The sequence below is a fragment of the Acanthisitta chloris genome, unplaced genomic scaffold (genome assembly GCF_000695815.1).
Source record: "Acanthisitta chloris isolate BGI_N310 unplaced genomic scaffold, ASM69581v1 scaffold1797, whole genome shotgun sequence".
In the NCBI taxonomy this organism is placed as follows: Eukaryota; Metazoa; Chordata; class Aves; order Passeriformes; family Acanthisittidae; genus Acanthisitta; species Acanthisitta chloris.
In genome coordinates, this window is record NW_008680745.1 from 185942 (window position 1) to 204176 (window position 18235).

The window sequence follows — 18235 nt, forward strand, 5'->3', positions numbered from 1 at the left end:
TACTGCCAAAACAATGTGCAGTTGCACAGACATGTTGTTTTCTGCAGTTAGTCTTACTGTTAATGCAGTCAAAAATGTTTCTGTTTCACACTGAGTAGATATGGTGTGAAAATGCTGCACTGCAATGAAATCTATAGGAGTTTTGGAGAATGGATGGAATGATGTCTAAGGGATTTTAGAATGAAGAACGATAAATAGCAGGAATAGAGGTCAGGAAACTTCCTCTTTCTTGATCTTCATGTGTCAGTGGAAAAACCTAAAATGATGCTTTTTTTTATAGTGTATGATACTGCACAACATTTGTTCTGGTACTGAGGAGTAAGTGAAGGGTGAGATTAGGTGATTTGGGAAGTACTTTACCTCTAACATCTTGGGATTATCCCTGGTTCACACCAACAAAAAGTGGTAACTTCCTCCAGCCTGCTTCAGTTCATTTATTTTGTGCTTTCAGTGTGAAGCTGCTGCATTTTTATTCATGTAACTTCCTTGGTTCAAGCACTTTTTAATTTATGAAGCAATATTGTTTTCCAGTTGTTCAGAGGAAGCATCATGAGTACGTAAGGGATTTTGTGCGCAGGTTAATTCTGAAAACAACCTTTTGTTTTTCCAGTGCATGATTGTAGACCTATTGCAGCTGTGTCCCATTCTGATCCTGCAGAATGGAAGCAGAATGTTACTGAAGTCAAAGCATATGTGGGTGTGTTTCTTCCTACTAGTGCAGGCTATAGCAGGAGCATACAGAGCTCCCATTAGCAATCAGCTGCATAGATGCAATTGCAGGGTCATCTTCCGTTTATACTTGGATTTCTTTAAAAGAAGAAGATTTGGAAGTCAACAGATTTGCTTTATTCCTATGTCTAAAAATATCCTATGGAAGCAATGTTGGATGCATTCACTTCTTGTGTTTGTGTAGCATTGCTTTTAGAGAAAATGACACTGAGGATTAAGGGATCCATTTAGAAAATGGCTCTAAACAGTGCTGCTTCCAGAGCACCCAGAGCAAGCAGTGGGCAGAAATGGACAGGTCCTTCTGCTCTGTCCTATCTATGTGAAGCTTGTGAAGAGGGAGCTGGGACCATTGAGATGGAACACAAGCCTATGGACCATCAGGAGCCTGGGGGAACTGGTTCTGTCTGCATCTAGCTCACTGGTGCTGTGAGCTGAGGTGACTGGACAGGGCAGCTGTGCCCCTGCAGCTGGAAGGGGCAGGAAGCTCAGAGACTGCTGGCACACAGTCCATGTGCAGCTTTCACACTGCTCCATGGCCAGGCACGTCAGGGCTCTGGGGCTTGCTCTGCTGCCTTTGCAGAGCTCAAACAGTTGCAGGGATGTTTGCCTAGGATCACTTGGTGGCTGGCATCTCTCAAAAGGTTTTGGCAGGCTTCATTATGGACAGGGGAGCAGGTTTTGGACAGGCCTCCAAAGCTGACTGGCCTGTTGGTTTCAGAGGAATGTCAGCAAGCCAGGTGGACATCTTCCATCCTCCCCTACAGCTATGGTGACACTAGGCAAATTGCCTTTTACAAATATGTAATTATTCACAGGCTTTGTCCATAGCTCTGACCCTCATGGGTCTGGCTTTGTGTCAGGAATTATAAGTAACCATCATTTCAAGGTCATCAAGAAATATGTTGTATTAGGTTCTGTGGTTTTTTTATCAGAACATATTGATGATTTTTAGCTACTTTAATTATCTTTCATGTGCATTATTCTTTACAGATAATTGGTACTCAGAAACCCTCCATTCATGCAGTTTTGTTCTCACAACATTAACTATTTGATTTTTCATTTTCTGTAAATAATGGCAGCTGTGCCCTTCCCTGGAGACTGAATTGCTCAAGGTTGACTTTTTCGATATACTATTTTCCATTACTGCAGAGGAATAGCAAAGAGAAATATCACTAAGACAGTTTGATCCCAGCATGGATCCCAAGCTCAGTAGTGGCACCACTTCTGTTCCTGGCACAGTCACCAGCTCTTAGCTCCATGTTTCAGATGCGGAGAGCTGGAGTCAAGCCCCTATTGCTGTGTGGGAGGAAGAGGAGGAGGAGGTGTGTTGCCCTTTCTAGCCAAACCCTTGTGTTGCAGCCTGGCTGTCCTCTCTGGGTCCCCTCTGTCACCCACTGCCTTCTCCACCTTTGGATCAGACTTTGCCTCCAAGGCAAATGGAGGGGCCACTCTCCCCCCACTCCCCATTGCTCTGGGAGTTATTTCTCTCCCTCTTACTGTGAGCCCCAAATGTCCTAGATCAGGTAACCTCTTAAATTATTATATTGGTTTTTAAAACTATAAGGTATTCAGAAAAAAAAAAAGCTTTGAACTGTTTGGGTTTTGGCATTGTTTTCTGCATAGTCAGTATTCATTTCAGTTAAGTCATGTCTTTTCTCACAATTACTTATGCAAGATTTCCTTGCTCAGAACTTTCCAGGCTCAAAAAGTTTTCCAAGCTCAAAACTTTCACATAATCCTAGAACTCTTGAGGCACAGGAGTAAAAAGATTTCCATTAGCAATATGTAAAGGATTAAGTTTAGAAATTCCAGCTTCAGTATTTGTGTCAAAATTTTGCCCATGATCTTTCCAGCTGTGATATGTGTATACTGACCACAGGGAGCAGAGTTTCTAACTAGCTTAACATACAAAAGAAAACTGAAATAATATCCTTTGTGTGAATCTGCAAAATTTCTCTCTAGAAGCCAGGTTATGTATTCCTGTGAAAAGATCCAATTTTGTTGGGAAATGCTTGATCATTTCATGGAATAATATGATTTCCCAGTACTTCCCTGTATTCTTTATAGTACTCTCGCAAACAGCAGACTGAACATGAATTTGTTTTCTTACAGACAACAAGGAATATGATGCATATCTTTCATACACCAAAGTGGATCCTGATGCGTTAGATCGTGACAATAATGAAGAGGAGCAGTTTGCACTTGAAATTCTGCCAGATGTTCTAGAAAAGCACTATGGGTATAAGCTCTTCATTCCGGATAGGGACCTGATCCCTAGTGGAAGTAAGTATTTCTGACCTTTCAGTTTTATTTCTGTCACATGTCACAAAGGCCTGGACTGTGTGCTAGGTATGGAAAATCTCTCTTTGGGAAGTGGTTGCAAGGATTGGAAGTTTCCTCAGCACTGCAAATATGAGCTCTAGGTTAGAGCTTGTTCCTGCACTGTTGAAATCAGAGGGAAATGCCATTGATTTCAGTGGAGGCAGGAGCTGGACCTTCCTACAGGGAAGGCTGCAGCAGTGCAAGCAATCCTGAGTCCAAAATGTCTACATCAGACACAGATAACTAAGCAAGAAACTTCCTAAAAAGATTTTGCAGGCTTTCTTGTATCATTGAAAATGAGAAATCTTTGTCAGTGATTATTTGTTTGCCTACAGCAGCTTTACAAGTAAAAGGCATCTTTTCTGTTGTGTTTTGGGTTTTTCTTTAACTCAGAAGTCTCATAAAGAGCTACAGTAGTTTCCCAGTTAATGGTAAAGGTGCATTTTTTTCATTAGAGTTTTGACGAAGTGTTGAATTTCTGAGCAGTGTGGGCATTGTGTAACTAATTGATATTGTGTAAGTAATACTAATTTGTCAGAGGACTATGCAGAGCCCAGTGAGCCAATGCTGTTTTCCATGCTGACAGTAAAATACAGTTGTCCACTTCAAATCAGTTTTCCTGCCATGTCTGAAGATTCTGCAGCACCTTTGGATGTCTGTACCAACAGTTAATGCTTTCCGAGTTGTAGTTATGTCATTTCTTCTACCAGATTCATTTTTGAGCAAGTCAAAAAGACCATGAATCACATGCATCATGTGGATGAATTTTAAATGCACATATGTTTGCTGTAATATCACATTGATTTGAAATGCTACCCTGGTGAAAAATCAGCTTTTTTTTTTTTTTACAAACTCTCCCTCCAAATCACTTCCATGAAAAGTGGTAGAAGAGAATATGAACTTCTCTCTGTATGTGCTACTATATAGGAAATATAAACAAGAGAACAAAGCAATGGCTGTAGTGGAGCAGATGTCTCCAAACATGAAACAGCTAGAACATAGCTGTGTTAGCAACCTGCCTGCCAAAAGACTTGAAACTGCCGCCTTGCTGCTGCCAAACCCCAGTGCCTGCCCCAGAACTTAGAGCCTGTTTCTTCTTTGACATTTGAGAGAGCTGGAAACAGAGCTCTGTATCCTGTACTACTGGGAATGAGGAGTCAGAGCCTAGCCAGAGATCATGCGAAGTCCTGTGTAGTGGTTTGAATTTATCATATGCATTTGCAGCTCTTAGTTTAGACCTGATTCCCTTTTTCATTTTGCCCCTGCAGTTTTTCTCCCTTACTGACAAATTCCAGAAATGAGACTTGGCTCATAGCCTTCTTATTTCTGACAGGACAAGCACATAGTACTGAATTTTTAGATATTGTTAAGAGAAAAGACATCTTTTTGTGTTGAAGATCACAGAATTCTTGTAACTAGTTGTTTCATAGCCAACAAAATAGCAGTTATGCATAGCAATTATGAAAGTGAATTAGAGTTTAAAGTTAACCCTCCAGTGTTAACTATACTGAAGCACAGATTAATCTGAAATGAGATTCTTTTTTCCAGTAATTGTACCAGCGAGTATGGTATTTTATTTTTGACTATTTTTGTCAGTCAGGCACTCAGCAAATACTTGTCATCACTTTGGGTATTCATTAAACCTCTCCCAAAAATGTAGGGTACCTGAAAATGTCAGTTCTCATTTATGAACATTCACAGATTTAATCCCTCTTTTTTCCTCTCGAACTCCCTCCTTCAGTATTATGAAAAAGCCTGATTCTAACACATGGAGCTTCAAGAACGCTTAATCAGACATAATGACAATGCAGAATAAAATGTGGAACTGAAATGAGTGTGATTTGCATGCTTTAGCTTGGAAAAAGATATTTTAAGGGGGGCTAGAGAGTGGGAGAGGGGATGGAGAAGAAGGGAAGACTCGGTCTCCTGTATTAGCAATCACTCCCTGTGTGCTGGAGCAGTGGAACCTGGCTGTGTTCTGCCTGATGCTCCCCAGCCTCACAGGACTTGCAGTGCTTAGTGAGGCAGTGTGATGTGGAATGGGCCTGCTAGAAACTTCAGAGGTAAACATAGCATATTCTAGAGCGACTGTCTCAAAAAAGTGTCAGATATGACAAAATATATAGCTCTTCAGGGTAGATCTCTATAGAAAAAAATGGAGGGTTAACCACAGTCATCTTTTTATTTTAGGAAATATCTCTTCTTACACGTGCTGCATTTCCTCATCTTTCAGTGTAAATGACTTCCAGCCAATGTAATGCTTTCCCACTCTCTGTTCTGATGTGTTTCCTTTTCTATCCTGCGTACCTCAGTGTGTGCCACTCCACTAGTGTAGCACAGGAGCTGTGTTCTCTCAGGCTGGTGGCTCCTCCAGGCTCTGCAGTTGTGAGGTGCTGCCACAGGAGGGTGTGCACCATTGCTCTTCCTTCTGGCATGCAGCAGTACGTGCAGCTGCTCCTTGGATTGGAGAGCAAGCGAAAAATAGATTTGTTAAATAGTATTTCATTAATGTTCTTGCACAGTTCTCTGAACAACCTAAAAAGCTGACTCGAGAAAAATTCAGGGACAAGTTTGGTTATGTTTTTGTCCAGCTGGCTCATCACTAACCTCTGGGGGAAAGCTGTGATAGACTCTGCATGTCCCTGTGCAGGCCAGGGGGAGATTACAGCCAGATGTGCTTTAGCTGGGACGCACTCAGCAGCCACCTCCTCCACAGTGCTCTGCGTTTTGGTTCTGCTGAGAACCAGCTGTTTCAGGGATGTCCATGGAGCAACTGTTGCTGTCCCTAGGAGGGCAGAGATGATGGCTGTGGGGACTTGAGGCTGTCTCAACACCATTGGGAAACAGATCCCTGGCATTCAGAGTTCAGGTCAGATGGGGCTGAATCATGTTTTACAGTAGGTGTTGATTTCTGAGCCCTGCTGGGATACAAATTTTATCCCAGTGGAGCATTTTGTCCTAGTGGGAGGGAGAACATGAAGGGTGCCAAGGGCTTCAGTGGTGCCCATCGCATGGTGGCCAGCAAGGACCTTTGCAATGACAGTTGGTGCTGCCTGAGAGCAGCAGGGATGGACCTGGCTCCCCAAACTGTCAAGGTGGAAAGGGGCTCAGACAGCCACTGCTCCTCTGCTCTCACGCATGCAGAAGTCCACATGGCCATGCCAGCCGGAAGATGGGAGGGGCAACCCAGCAGGGAGACATGCCATGCAGTGTGCTATGTAAGCAGTGACACCAAGTTTGTAAACCAGGAATTGAGTTGCATATTATGGGAAGTATCATAGCAGCTGTTCTTTCTTAAAGAATATTCTTTGGTCTTAACAGAATGAGTGTTCTTCATTCTGTCGAAGCTGACAGCACATGCATCTTAGTGCCTAGGTAACTTAGGCATAATTGGACATGTTTACCTGTGTAAGGAAACTGTGATCCCTGAGATGCAGTTGTTACTAAAGTTTCTTAGAAGTTCCCATTATTTTTATCCTGTAAGTTTTCAGGGATTTTTTGACAAACCCTTTTCCACAGCAAACACTCACAAGCCTTGTGAGTTTCTTAATTCAGTGTTAGGAGACATGAGGAGGCTAAACATTTAGGGGGAGGGGGGAGCGACGTGTATCAGGAATAGTTTTGTTTTCACCTGAGCCATTTCACCTGTCTTGCTAAGGGTGATGTGTCTGCAGAGAAAAATGTCTATTTGCATTTCACTCTTCTAAAATCAGGACTATATGAGAGGAAGATATTTTTCACCATGGTTTCTGCAAATTATTTTAAACCCTGAAAGTGAAGAGGTCAAAATTGTCAAGCTGTTTTTTAATACCATCAGTTGTCCCTTACTTTAGCTTTTACTGGGATTGGGCTCTCTCTGGAGAGGGACCATCACTCCACTCAGTGTTTCTGCAGTTTTGGCTGCATTGCTGTTCTGGTCTGAGCTAAGAGAAGCAAAACATATTTACTAAATTGGAAAAGCAAGACATGCAACCATTTGTGTTATAATAAAGTAATCAAATTTAGGGTTTGGAAACTGTTGAATTAGGAAACCAGGACTGACTGACTCTTCTATAAATAACTTCCTCAAGTGATGGTCACATTGCCAAACACAGAAAGGTTGGTTATTTACAGTGTGCCAGGAACCAACCAGCGTTGGGTTGATGGTAGATACTATTTGGTTCTTGTGGTGCTGCAGACCATGTTTCACAAAAATATCTGTAGGCCTTTATATGATTTCTAGTGTTCTTCTCCCTCAACTGACTTTGCAAATCATCTGAATCTGGTTAGTCAGTCATTTCTTTGTGTAAGCAGCTCTGTGTCCATGGTGTTCATTAATCTTCTTGCTCTTAGTCTGCTTGCATATTAGGTTGTCTGGGTTCCAGTCCAGCCTGTGGTTAGTGTAGCTCTTTCAAGATTCCATAGGCAGTTACACATGATTTAATTGCTAATGGGATGCATCTCTTGGAATTCTCTTCTTCAGTGCTTCAAACTGCAGTTCAGCATCATTACATGGTGGTGGTGTTTGGTGAGCACATATTTGCTGTCAAGGTGATCTGTCTTTGTTACTCAAGGGCAACCAGGCAAAAAAAATGTTTGGTTTTGGGTATAACATTCCTTGCTGTCCATGCCTTCTTGGGTGTTGCATTGAACATGACGGAAGAGAGTTACTGATAGAGCCACTCACAATTTTAATTCTTTTGACCTATGGGATTTGCTAACATTTTGAGAACAGTTTTGTGCCATGTTGCAAAATGGTGTTTCAAGGAGGGGAAAAAAGGTCAACATTTAAAATGTTCTTCTTCAATAAAATCAAGTGGGTTAATTCTAGTGCTGACATTTTATTTTTACGTTCTAGTTTATGATAAAATACAGTCTTTGGGAATTAAAAGTGAATAATTCCATGCTGATTTCATCAAGACAATTTTTTTTCCTCCCTCACAATGAAATGTCATTGAAGTTGACATCTCCTGCAGCAAAAGAGAAGTTACAGCAAAGTTATATTTATCTGATGGAAATATGTTGCTCTGGAATCTCACAGTTGATGATGTCATTCCTGAAGTCCCTGCTCAGTTTTTGTCTTGTACATGAAAAAGAGCCATTGCCTGACAATTACTTCTAAGCTCACTGGAAATGTGGAAGCAACCCTTTCTCCATCCCACATTACAATATAGATGACTCGGATTTAGTACTTTCTAATGGACTCAGCACTTGAGGTAGACAACTGAACCTGCTGTATTTTGTAAAGTCTCAAATTCTGAAGTGAAAGGAGAGCAGGTGATTTAACCACTCACAGGTTTATGCAGTCAGACTGGTGCCACTGGAAAAAATAAAGCTGGAATTTCCACACACAGATCTGCCTATGCTTTTCTTTGCAGAAATGTTTAAGTTGAGCACATTGGACAAATTGTAGAATGCACCCAATGGAGCCACATGCACCAGGAATGTTGTCACCTACCTTCAGCTGTAGTCCCAAGCTGAAGCTATTTGGAGTACTAAGTACTTCTGGACCAGATGGCTGGAAATTCGGGTTTCCAGTTTCCTGTAATACAGTGTACTTCATCCTCAGTGCACCAACAGGCCTCCTGTTCATTGGCCATGTCTGTCAGTGATCAGCTGCAAATGTGGAATTTGAGGGATGACCTCATGGTCATTTCTGAAGGTGTCTGTTAGTCAGCTGAGGACAGAGCTCTAACCTGTTGCAATACCCAGTAAGGAAGGTGGGCATGCCAAAGTGTGGGAGAGGCACAGAGGGGACAAGTGTCCACCTGAGAAAATAGGGATTTTTTTCCTGTCTTCTTCGTACTTCATTCCCTATTTGACTAAAGCAAAGCCTGATGAGTTTTTTATTGTGATGGTGTCATGGATTATTGGTGGGGTGTTGCTATTGAAATGATTGCTGATGGACATTTGAAGAGACAAAAGTGGAGTGACTTTGTTTGTTTTGTTGGTTTGTGTTTTTTTCTCAATGGGATGCATATCAGATATGCATGGCTGTGCCTAGCAGCAACCTGGACATGTGGTATTGCCTGGTATTGTGTCCAGCAGAGAACTGTCTTGTGTATAGCAGTGTTCTGAGTTGATTGAAGGAGGGATGAATATGTCTCAGGAAAGATGCATGATAGTTTGTTGTTTTACTGTATCTTGCAGATTCAACCTCTAATGATGAAGCTTCCCACCTAAATTCTTTCTTTTTGGGAGCAGAAAGAAAGGAAGAAAATGAAGAGTCTGAGCTGTTGATACATTGGGATAATCTCTTTCCATTGTATTGAACATTTCTACCTTTCCTTAAGTTTTGTTTCACCAGTTCTGCTTATCATTTTCTCATTGTTGCTGACTCTCTCCCCTCTCTGCTGCCTCTCCCATGGATTTTAATGTTGAATTTTTTTCATTAATGAGTAACTACTTCACACAGAACAATGTGGGGGTTTTCCTCATAAAATATTTCAAGAAAAAAAAGAACCAAACTGTAAATGCTGCATGATTAAAGAGTCATAAACCATTAACTAAAAATCAGGATTGTTGCATAGACATTTGTAATGTATGTGTATGTCTTAAATTTTTGTGTGTCTGTGGGATGTTTGCAATTGCCTTTTTTCCATTTGTGAAAGAAATTCTTCTTGCTGCTAAGTGGTGAAATAAAACATTGGTAAAGGCAGATTTGATGCTAACTATGCCTTCAGTCTTATGAAAATAAGCTATTTTAGAATGTTCCTGTTGGCCTATTTTGTAGCTATTTACTTTACTGGAAGTGGTGTGAATAAGCATGCTGTGGTATGGTGCCTGGGACTATAAAAATGAGTCTTGCAGTAACAGATGTTGATTAATGAAGTTATTTGTAATTATTGTTCCTGCTAGAGGGCAGATGTGTAAGAGAGGCCCTGCCCTGTGCTGAGTAAAGATCTGTTCTGTGCAGCTCTTGTGTCCAAGTCTTCATTTATAACACGTGCATCTCCTCTGTTGTCAGGCAGCACATTCTCAAGCACATTCTAGCATGGTCAAGAGGTTCATGTAGTTTAAAAATAACAAAGAGATATCCTGTCTCAAAGCTTGCAGTTGTAATGCTATGCAACCAGTGAACACTCTTCTGCCCATAGTGGTTTTTTCCAAGTGATTTCATTTTTCTGGTCTTGACCCAAAACCCATTGAAATTTGTTGAAGTCTCTTCATTTGAATGGGCTTTGGATCAGGTCTGTAAGTAGATCTCTTTCCCATCCTGTTTCATGTCAGACCAGCGTAATTGGCTTCTCTTCCCTACATCCCTGGGATAAGTAAACTCAGGCATCCAACTTCAAGAATAATTTGTAGTTCCATAAGCTGGCATCATGGAGCTGATGATGGGGCTGGCATTTCTGCTTACACTGATTGTTTGCAACTACTTGGCATGCATGAATAAAAGATTCTACTATTTTCTTTGTCACTGATGTCTCAACAAATAAACACCTCCGATATGTTTAAATTTTCCATTTGTTCCTGTCACTTGTGAAGTTTCTGTTAACACCCCGGGGTACATAGAAGCACAGGTCTGTGATATTAAAACAGACCATTGGGCCACAAAGAATGTTCTTGTGCTTTTGTGGTCAATACGTAAAGAAGAAAGAGCTTCTATGCAATAGCACAAGTTCTGCATGTGATGAGGGTTCATTTCCTTTTGAGCTCTTGCAAGTTACAGCTCATACACCCTACAGCACCCTCATGTCCTTGCATCTGAAACACCAGAACTGCTTCCCAGAGTGTTTCCCTCAACACAGTGTCAATCATAACCAATGTTAATGTTAAAATTTGCGCAAACATTACATTGATCTTGACCTATATTTTTTCACGAAGTGAACTGTGTGTTTTTAGTCACTAATGCATCTACACAGTGAGGATGTTATGTAAATGTCATTTTGCTGCAATGAACAGGGAAAATTAGTAAAGGATGGAGGGTATTATTAAGGAGTTTTCTATGTGTATTCCATAAATAGAAATACGTTGTGGCACACAATCCTGGTTTTGTTGGAGTATATTGAAATGCCCATTGTCTTAAATGGTGTGGATCAGTAAGCAGTAGGATTTTGTTGTACTTGATTGCAAGCCTGATGTTTTGATACAATAGACTTCTTCATTCTTTACTCTTTCTCTCTTTCTATAATTTGTAGCCTACATTGAAGATCTCACAAGATGTGTTGAGCAAAGCAGAAGACTCATTATCGTGTTAACTCCAGACTATGTTCTCAGGAGAGGATGGAGTATTTTTGAGATGGAAAACAGACTCCATAACATGCTAGTCAGTGGAGAAATCAAAGTTATTTTGATTGAGTGTACTGAATTAAAAGGGAAAGTGAATTATCATGAAGTGGAATCTTTAAAGCACACCATCAAACTTCTCTCAGTGGTCAAGTGGAAAGGACCAAAAAGCAGCAAACTGAATTCTAAGTTTTGGAAGCGCCTAGTCTTTGAAATGCCAGGGAAGAAAAAGGAGGTGGTGTCTCGGCATCAGGTCCTGGATTCTGCAGAGCAGGGCCTTTTTGGAGACCTCCAGACTGTACCCTCTCTTGCCGTCACAGGTACATCTGCCACGCTGGTGGAGTCGCGTGCTGATTTAACTGATTACCATCAAGCAGACTCTGTGCACATGAGACATTACTGCAGAGGATACGAATATGATGTGTCAGCAGCAACTTTGCCAATAGCTTCCATAAGCAACCATCACACGTACTGTAACATTCCTTTGACACTACTAAACGGACAGCTACCTCTGAACAATACCGTGAAGGATCCCCAGGAGTTTCACAGGAACAACCCCATGCTACCTTTATCAGCCAAGGAGCTTAGCTTCACCAGTGATATCTGGTAGTGAAGATCAGGACTCTTTTGAGATGCTTCATGACCACCATGAAGACACACATTTTTAAAGAACTTTGCCCTAACCCCATGGGGTGAGAAAACATATTTGAAGCAGCAGCACACTTGTTTGCTTTTCTACTTGAACTTTTTTGTTTACATTTACCAATTATTGACAAAGGGGGCATTCTTTTGTATCTCAGTAATGTCCTTCCTGTCTTTTAATGTACAGTTTTATTGCTTCTTTAAAATGGAGGGGGGAGAGAAAAAATGCATCCCATCATTTTACAGTAGGTTTACAATCTGGGATGGCTAAAAGGTCACTGTATATGGTCTCCAACACCCATTCATATTTAAGTCACAGTATTTGAAATACACAGAAGTCGTTGGGTTTTTCATATAGACTTCAGTACAGTTTGAAATTCTAACCATGCTACAGAAATTATCTCCTGCGCAGACCACAAGGGGTGAATCATCCTGCAAAGGAAGGAGGAGGAAACCTTCCCAGTAACATTGTCTCACAAATATATGTTAGAAGATGACCAGCTGAAACAATGCAGATGAAGCTTTATCAATAAAGTGCATAGTAACAGCTACTGCAGAAGTAATCACCTGCTCCCATCAGCATCTCTTCATTTTCTTATTGAGGCATGTTGTATTCCTAGTCAGTGGTTAGCAATGTGGTTTTATTAAACAACTTACTAGAACATTGGAAGATGGTTAGAAGGATTTTAAACAATTTTTTTTGTCTATTAGAGATTATTTGACTTTTTTTGCAGATTTTTAATGACTTTTTTAAAACAGTTTAAATTTATCTGCCTATCAGTCAATTCATTAATTTGAAATTTCTTAAGATCTCTTGAGCTCTTCTAAGATTTGTAGTAAAGGCAATTTTACATAGGGGTTTTTTTTCCAAAATCAGTAGTTACAATTTGAAATTAACCTTTTTGTGATAACATCAGCAATAGAAAATAATTACTACAGCAATATTCAGAGACAAAGTGCTAAATTATTCAGGTTTGCTAGTAAGTTCTGACTTCAGTAATCACCTGAGACAGTTTTCTCTTGTTTATCTACCTGTCAATTTAGGTATCTTTTAAATACAGCAGAAACAGGAATATTTCTGCTGTCTGTGCAACTAGGGAAAAGTGATATTTTTAAGCAGCTGGTAAGGTCTCTTGCATTTCTCACTTATGTGAGTGATCCCATCAGTCAAATAGGATAGTGTCATTTATTTTTCATGGAAGGCATTACTGCTGCTGATGGATTGCAAGTCTTATATAGGTTCTCAGGCATTGCTGCTCAGTGAGTACTAGTATGTATCATGGAGAGTTCCATACTCAGTTGGTTAAGGGTTGCAGAGTCAGACTATGGAGACAACAGTATTCAAGGAAGAAAGCCCTAAATATGAAGGCAGAAGCCAGTGTTGCAGTATTTGGCATGGCTCTAATGAAAGCACAGTAGACATGAGCGTTTTGTCTCAGTAAGATCTGCTGGAGCAAGTTCCCAAAAATGTTTTTATGGCAAGCAACCTTGCCTGTGTTTCAGTATGTCTTTAGCATTGTTCTCTTTGATTGCATGAATAAAAGTTAGCACTCTGCACTCAGCTGCCTGTGGTTTCATCAGCAAACAAGTTCAGTAAATCCTTGACATTTTGCAGTGGTTCCTAAATTGTACCCTACAGTCAAATGGAAACAAACACTGACCTAAGACTTAAAAGTATCCAAAATTGGCCCAAAGGCCATGAGAATCATCTCAAATGTGCAATAATTCATAGAGGTCAGTATTTTTCCATTGCTTCTTTCCCCAGATCTTTATTCTGTGCCCTCCTACACCAGTTATTGTCTGTAAGATTTTCATTATGTTCTAAATAATACATGTTTCTTTTGGGTTTTTTCTAGCATTATTATGCATTTGACACTAACACTGAAAATCAAAATCTAGAAAAGATATTAATTTATTACACAGTATAGAACTATAACTTGCTCTTTTGTGAAGTTAGGTTCCAAACATATAGGTGTTTAATAGATGTATTTTTCTACTGAGAAAGAAAGCAATTTTACCTCCATTATAAATATATGTATTACAACCTCCTCCCAGAGATTTACAAAATTTGCACTGTTTTATAAGTGTTACAGACTGTGTTTACACTGGCTGTGTTCTTTAATGCAAAGTGTAATTTAAAAAAAAACAAAGCTGAAAAAAACTCCTGAAAGAAAACCCTGCATGAAAAGAGCTGCATATGTTTAAATGAAAAGCTGTACTTTTCATTATTTTCCTTCCCACATTACTCTATAATCTGGTTAATTCACATAGAATGTTCAGTGAGATTTTAAACCTGCTAGTTATGTATTAAGCATGCAAACTCCAAAAAAAAAAAAAAAAAGAAAAGAGAAAAAACATATGCAGGTTGGTCTGCTTTTTATTTACAAGGACTAAATATGGGTAACAAATTCATTTACCTGATGATAATATTGTCTCTTAGAGCCGTAGTTATTCCAAAGCAAAATGCAGTCATGTTTGCATCGAGGAAACATGAAAAGAACAGTTTTTCTGTCATTTTGCAAAAGCACATTGAGTGTCTGTGTATTGATATCTTTTAGTTATAGATGCCAAGTCACAATCTGCTTTAAGATTTCTGAGTGTGTATTGAGTACTACGACAATATATACCTGAATCGGAACCGCCTGTACCCCTTTGCTTTCAGTCTGGGGATGGGACTTGAGCTTGGGAGCCTCTCACTGACTCAGTTTCATTAATACCAGTATAGAATCATAGAATTGTTTAGGTTGGAAAAGATCTCTCAGATGGTCGAGTCCAACCATGAATCCAGCACTGCCCACCATTAAACCATGCCCCTGAGTGCCACATCTACATGTCTTTTCAATCCCTCCAGGGGTGGTGACTCCACCACTGCCCTGGACAGCCTGTTCTGGTGCTTGACAACTCCTTCAGTGAAAAAATTTTCTTAATATCCAATCTAAACTTCCCCTGGCGCAACTTGAGGCCATTTCCTCTTGTCCTATTGCTTGTTACTTGGGAGAAGAGGCTGATGCCCATCTGGCTACAACGTTTTAGGTAGTTGTTGAGGGCAAGAAGGTCCCCTGAGGCTCCTTTCTCCGGGCTAAACACCCCCAGCTCCCTCAGCCTCTCCTCATCAGACTTGTGCTCCAGTCCCTTGCCAAGCTCCATTGCCTTTCTCTGGACATGCTCCAGCACCTCTATGACATGCAAGAGGCCAAGTGTTTCCATAGGTAGCGCTTAAGGGTCTGGAAAAATACTGACAAACAGTGAAATGCATCCACCTGTGGGACTTGGATGGCACAGGGACCATGAGCTTGTCCCACTCTGAAAACCACCAGCGTAGCAGCTCTCCAGTGAGGTCCCTCATGGCAGCAGTGACAGCTGGACCAGGGCCTTGGTGGCAAAAATATTTGAGCTCATTCATGTGAACTTCATTAGCTGAAATAGATGGGTATATGGGCATTCTGTGTTCCTCTGTCTCACCAAAGCCATGGTGCATTATTGGGGAAGAGGCCAGGGCACTACCCTGACATTGCTTGGTGCTGCAGCTCACTTGGGTGACGGTGCAGCCCCACAACCCCCAACTTGTCAGGCTGTGCCTTCCCCAGTGACAAAATCACCAGCAGCAAACATCCTTATAGCACCCATGGAGACTTCTGATTTGGGGCATGTTCATTTTAAAGATGGTTTATTATAGTGTTTGGAAACTACTGTTTGTGTACTTACCATTGCGTGTTATGTACTTTAGAGGCAATTGTGGCTTGAAGATTCTCTATAAAATGAGCTAGAAATTGGAAACCTATTCAGCTGCTACAGGTTTTATGTTCCTAAAGAAAGTTCCACAAGAAAACAGGGTAATTTTAAATTAAGTAACAAAGGACAGTGAATACTGACAGTTCTTGGGGGCTGTGTGCTGAGCCGGTATTTTAATAATATTCCTCTCTCTAGACAGTGGATGAGAAACCTGTATAAAGATATTGCCATACTCTGCCTACAGGTCTGCTCCAAAACCCATTCCAGCCAAGACAAAGAGTTCCATCAAATTCAGCAGACTTTGGATAAGGCCATAAGTAAATCTTATGCTTACTGTGTACAGGGGAATACAAAAGACAGAAGGGAGAGAAAGAAGTCAAGAGACTAAGATGCATTTGCTTATTTATTCTGCCTAAAATCAAGATTATTTTTGTCCCTGTTTGGTGTGGATATGCTCCAGGACCATCCAGCCTTGGGAAAGGAATTTTGTTCATTCTTTGTTATAAACAAGATAAGGACTTGGGAATAAATAACAGATACTTTTACAGCGGAAAAAAAATGATTTTTAAGGGCCTCTGCTCTCAGTAGTTCCTTTGATTCAACAAGCTTTCTCTGTTCATCCAAATGCATAAGCACATACTTAAATTCCCCTTCACTCAGTGATAAATACTTTGCTGAGTAGTTCAGTGCCAGAAATCACAGCATTCAGCAGCCTTTAGAATTGTGCCCTTATGGAGAGCTCCAAGCAGCTTTCCTGATGTCTATCTGAACAGAGGTGAGCATTATGACAGAACAGCTGTCAGGTCTCACAGTCCTGGTTACAGGACAGAGTCCCAGCTAGGCAACTGAGAGCTTACCCCACAGGACAACTTGGTTAGAAATAGTCTGCACGAGACCTCTACCTCCATGCAGCACTTGGTGCATCCTCTCTTGTGCACCCTTTGAGGTTCGTGCTGGGGCTACAAAGCTATCATAACACTAAGTAAAAAGTGGAGAGTGTGAAGAAGGTAGAGGAAGAAGAGAGCAGTCAGAGTCCAAGGTTTTCCAGGCAGCAGTTCAGCCTCTGGCACTGGAATTTCAGCAAACCAAATTCCTCACTTTTGCCACATGCTACCAGGTGTACATTCCAATAAGCACGGGCCAGAGGAAAGTGGGTTCCAAGCATCGCTGTCTCAACAGCAGCTCTGCAGCTCTTGTGACATGTCCTTGTTGGGTGCTCTATCAGTTTGCATCAGTGCCTTCCCCAGGGGTCTGGGTCTGGCGTCTGCTGAGCAGTGCAATCTCAGCCAGAGCCTGGTTTTGCAAAGCAATTTAGCCACACAGGAGTCAGATCTTATCAAAAGACCACAGGAATTAGTCCTGATCCTCGATTTTTGTTTTACCAACATGAAGTGCTGACTGCTCTGAGCAGCAGAGCTGGAAGAACCACACCAAGGTCGCAGGGAGACAACAGGCCCTTCCTCACCTGGGTCTGAGAGAAAATGGATACCTGAACAGTACAACAATATTCATTTAACATAATCAACATTGGTCTATTTGTTTATGAAAAAATGAAAAATACAAAAAAGTACCTTCCTCCGTGGTCTTGGAATTATTTCAGGTTCTGAAATTTCCTAAATAACAGTGATTAAAACAGTTCCATCTTGGCACTAGTTAGCCCAGCAAATGTTAAAAACATGGCATTTTGAAATACTTTGTTACAGGATGAAAGCAAAACTTGAAAATGGAAAATAATGGCACATCACATTCTTGCAAACACAGTGTTCTGAAATGTACTTTACTTCCCTAAAGAAAGGACCTGCAGCGTCTGTGATGGTGAGGGAAGGACAGCTTTGCAATGCTTACCACAAGAAGCCACTCGATCATTTCAATGCCACTGGAGAAATTCAGAGGTTAAGAAGGCTGCTCCAAAGAGGTATAAAACAATGTCTGAAAAAAGGAAACATAAAGTAAAAGTTACTGAGCTTTGCCAGGATAGATGTCATATAAATATAAAACATCAGCACTGCCAATAGAAGCAGAACATGACCTGTCAGCATCTTCTCTTCTTTGCAATATCATTGTATAGCTACAGACCAAGAAGTAAAGCAAATAAATAATAATAATAAAAATACAGTTTGTCAAGCTGAGCCAGATTCTCATGGTAGGAGTTCTATAAAAAACTCCTCTGATTCATTTTGATAGAGTGTAATTGGCTTTACAAGGTTTTAAGAGCTTTCTTCTCTTCAGGACAAACACAAAGACAAAACAATGTATTTTATATTAGATGAGTTTTGCAATTTCTTTTAAGGCTGTAAAATAATTCCTTCACACACAGCAGTGGGTGGTAAATGTTTCCCTGTCTACAAGTATCCACTCTGGGTATGCAAAGTGGTTTGCTGGATCGAGACCACCAACAGCTACTGCTGAGCCCGTCGGAGCTGGTAGACCAACAGGGCTATGTTTAAGGGCAGTGGGGTACCCACCATGGTGGGTGGTACATGACAGGGTGGGCTCAAATATTTGTCTGGGCAATGCCTAGATAATAGAGCACCAGTTCAGCCTGTGTTCTTACTGGATAGAGGGATTTGCAAATCTCTGGTGCCCTGTTTTAATGGAGATT

General features: G+C 40.8%; 1 protein-coding gene across 1 annotated transcript in view; it reads left to right on the plus strand.

Moving 5' to 3' along the window:
- The window catches only part of LOC103805168 (X-linked interleukin-1 receptor accessory protein-like 2), a gene marked incomplete at its 5' end in the record, with an annotated part of 186335 nt that extends 174466 nt beyond the window's left edge, over positions 1 to 11869 (plus strand). Inside the window, 2 exons of the mRNA XM_009077804.1 lie at positions 2842 to 3012; positions 11172 to 11869. Coding sequence (XP_009076052.1) covers positions 2842 to 3012; positions 11172 to 11869 — 869 coding nt within the window. The remainder of the gene's footprint in view (positions 1 to 2841; positions 3013 to 11171) is intronic.
- Between the last annotated feature and the right edge of the window lie 6366 nt (positions 11870 to 18235).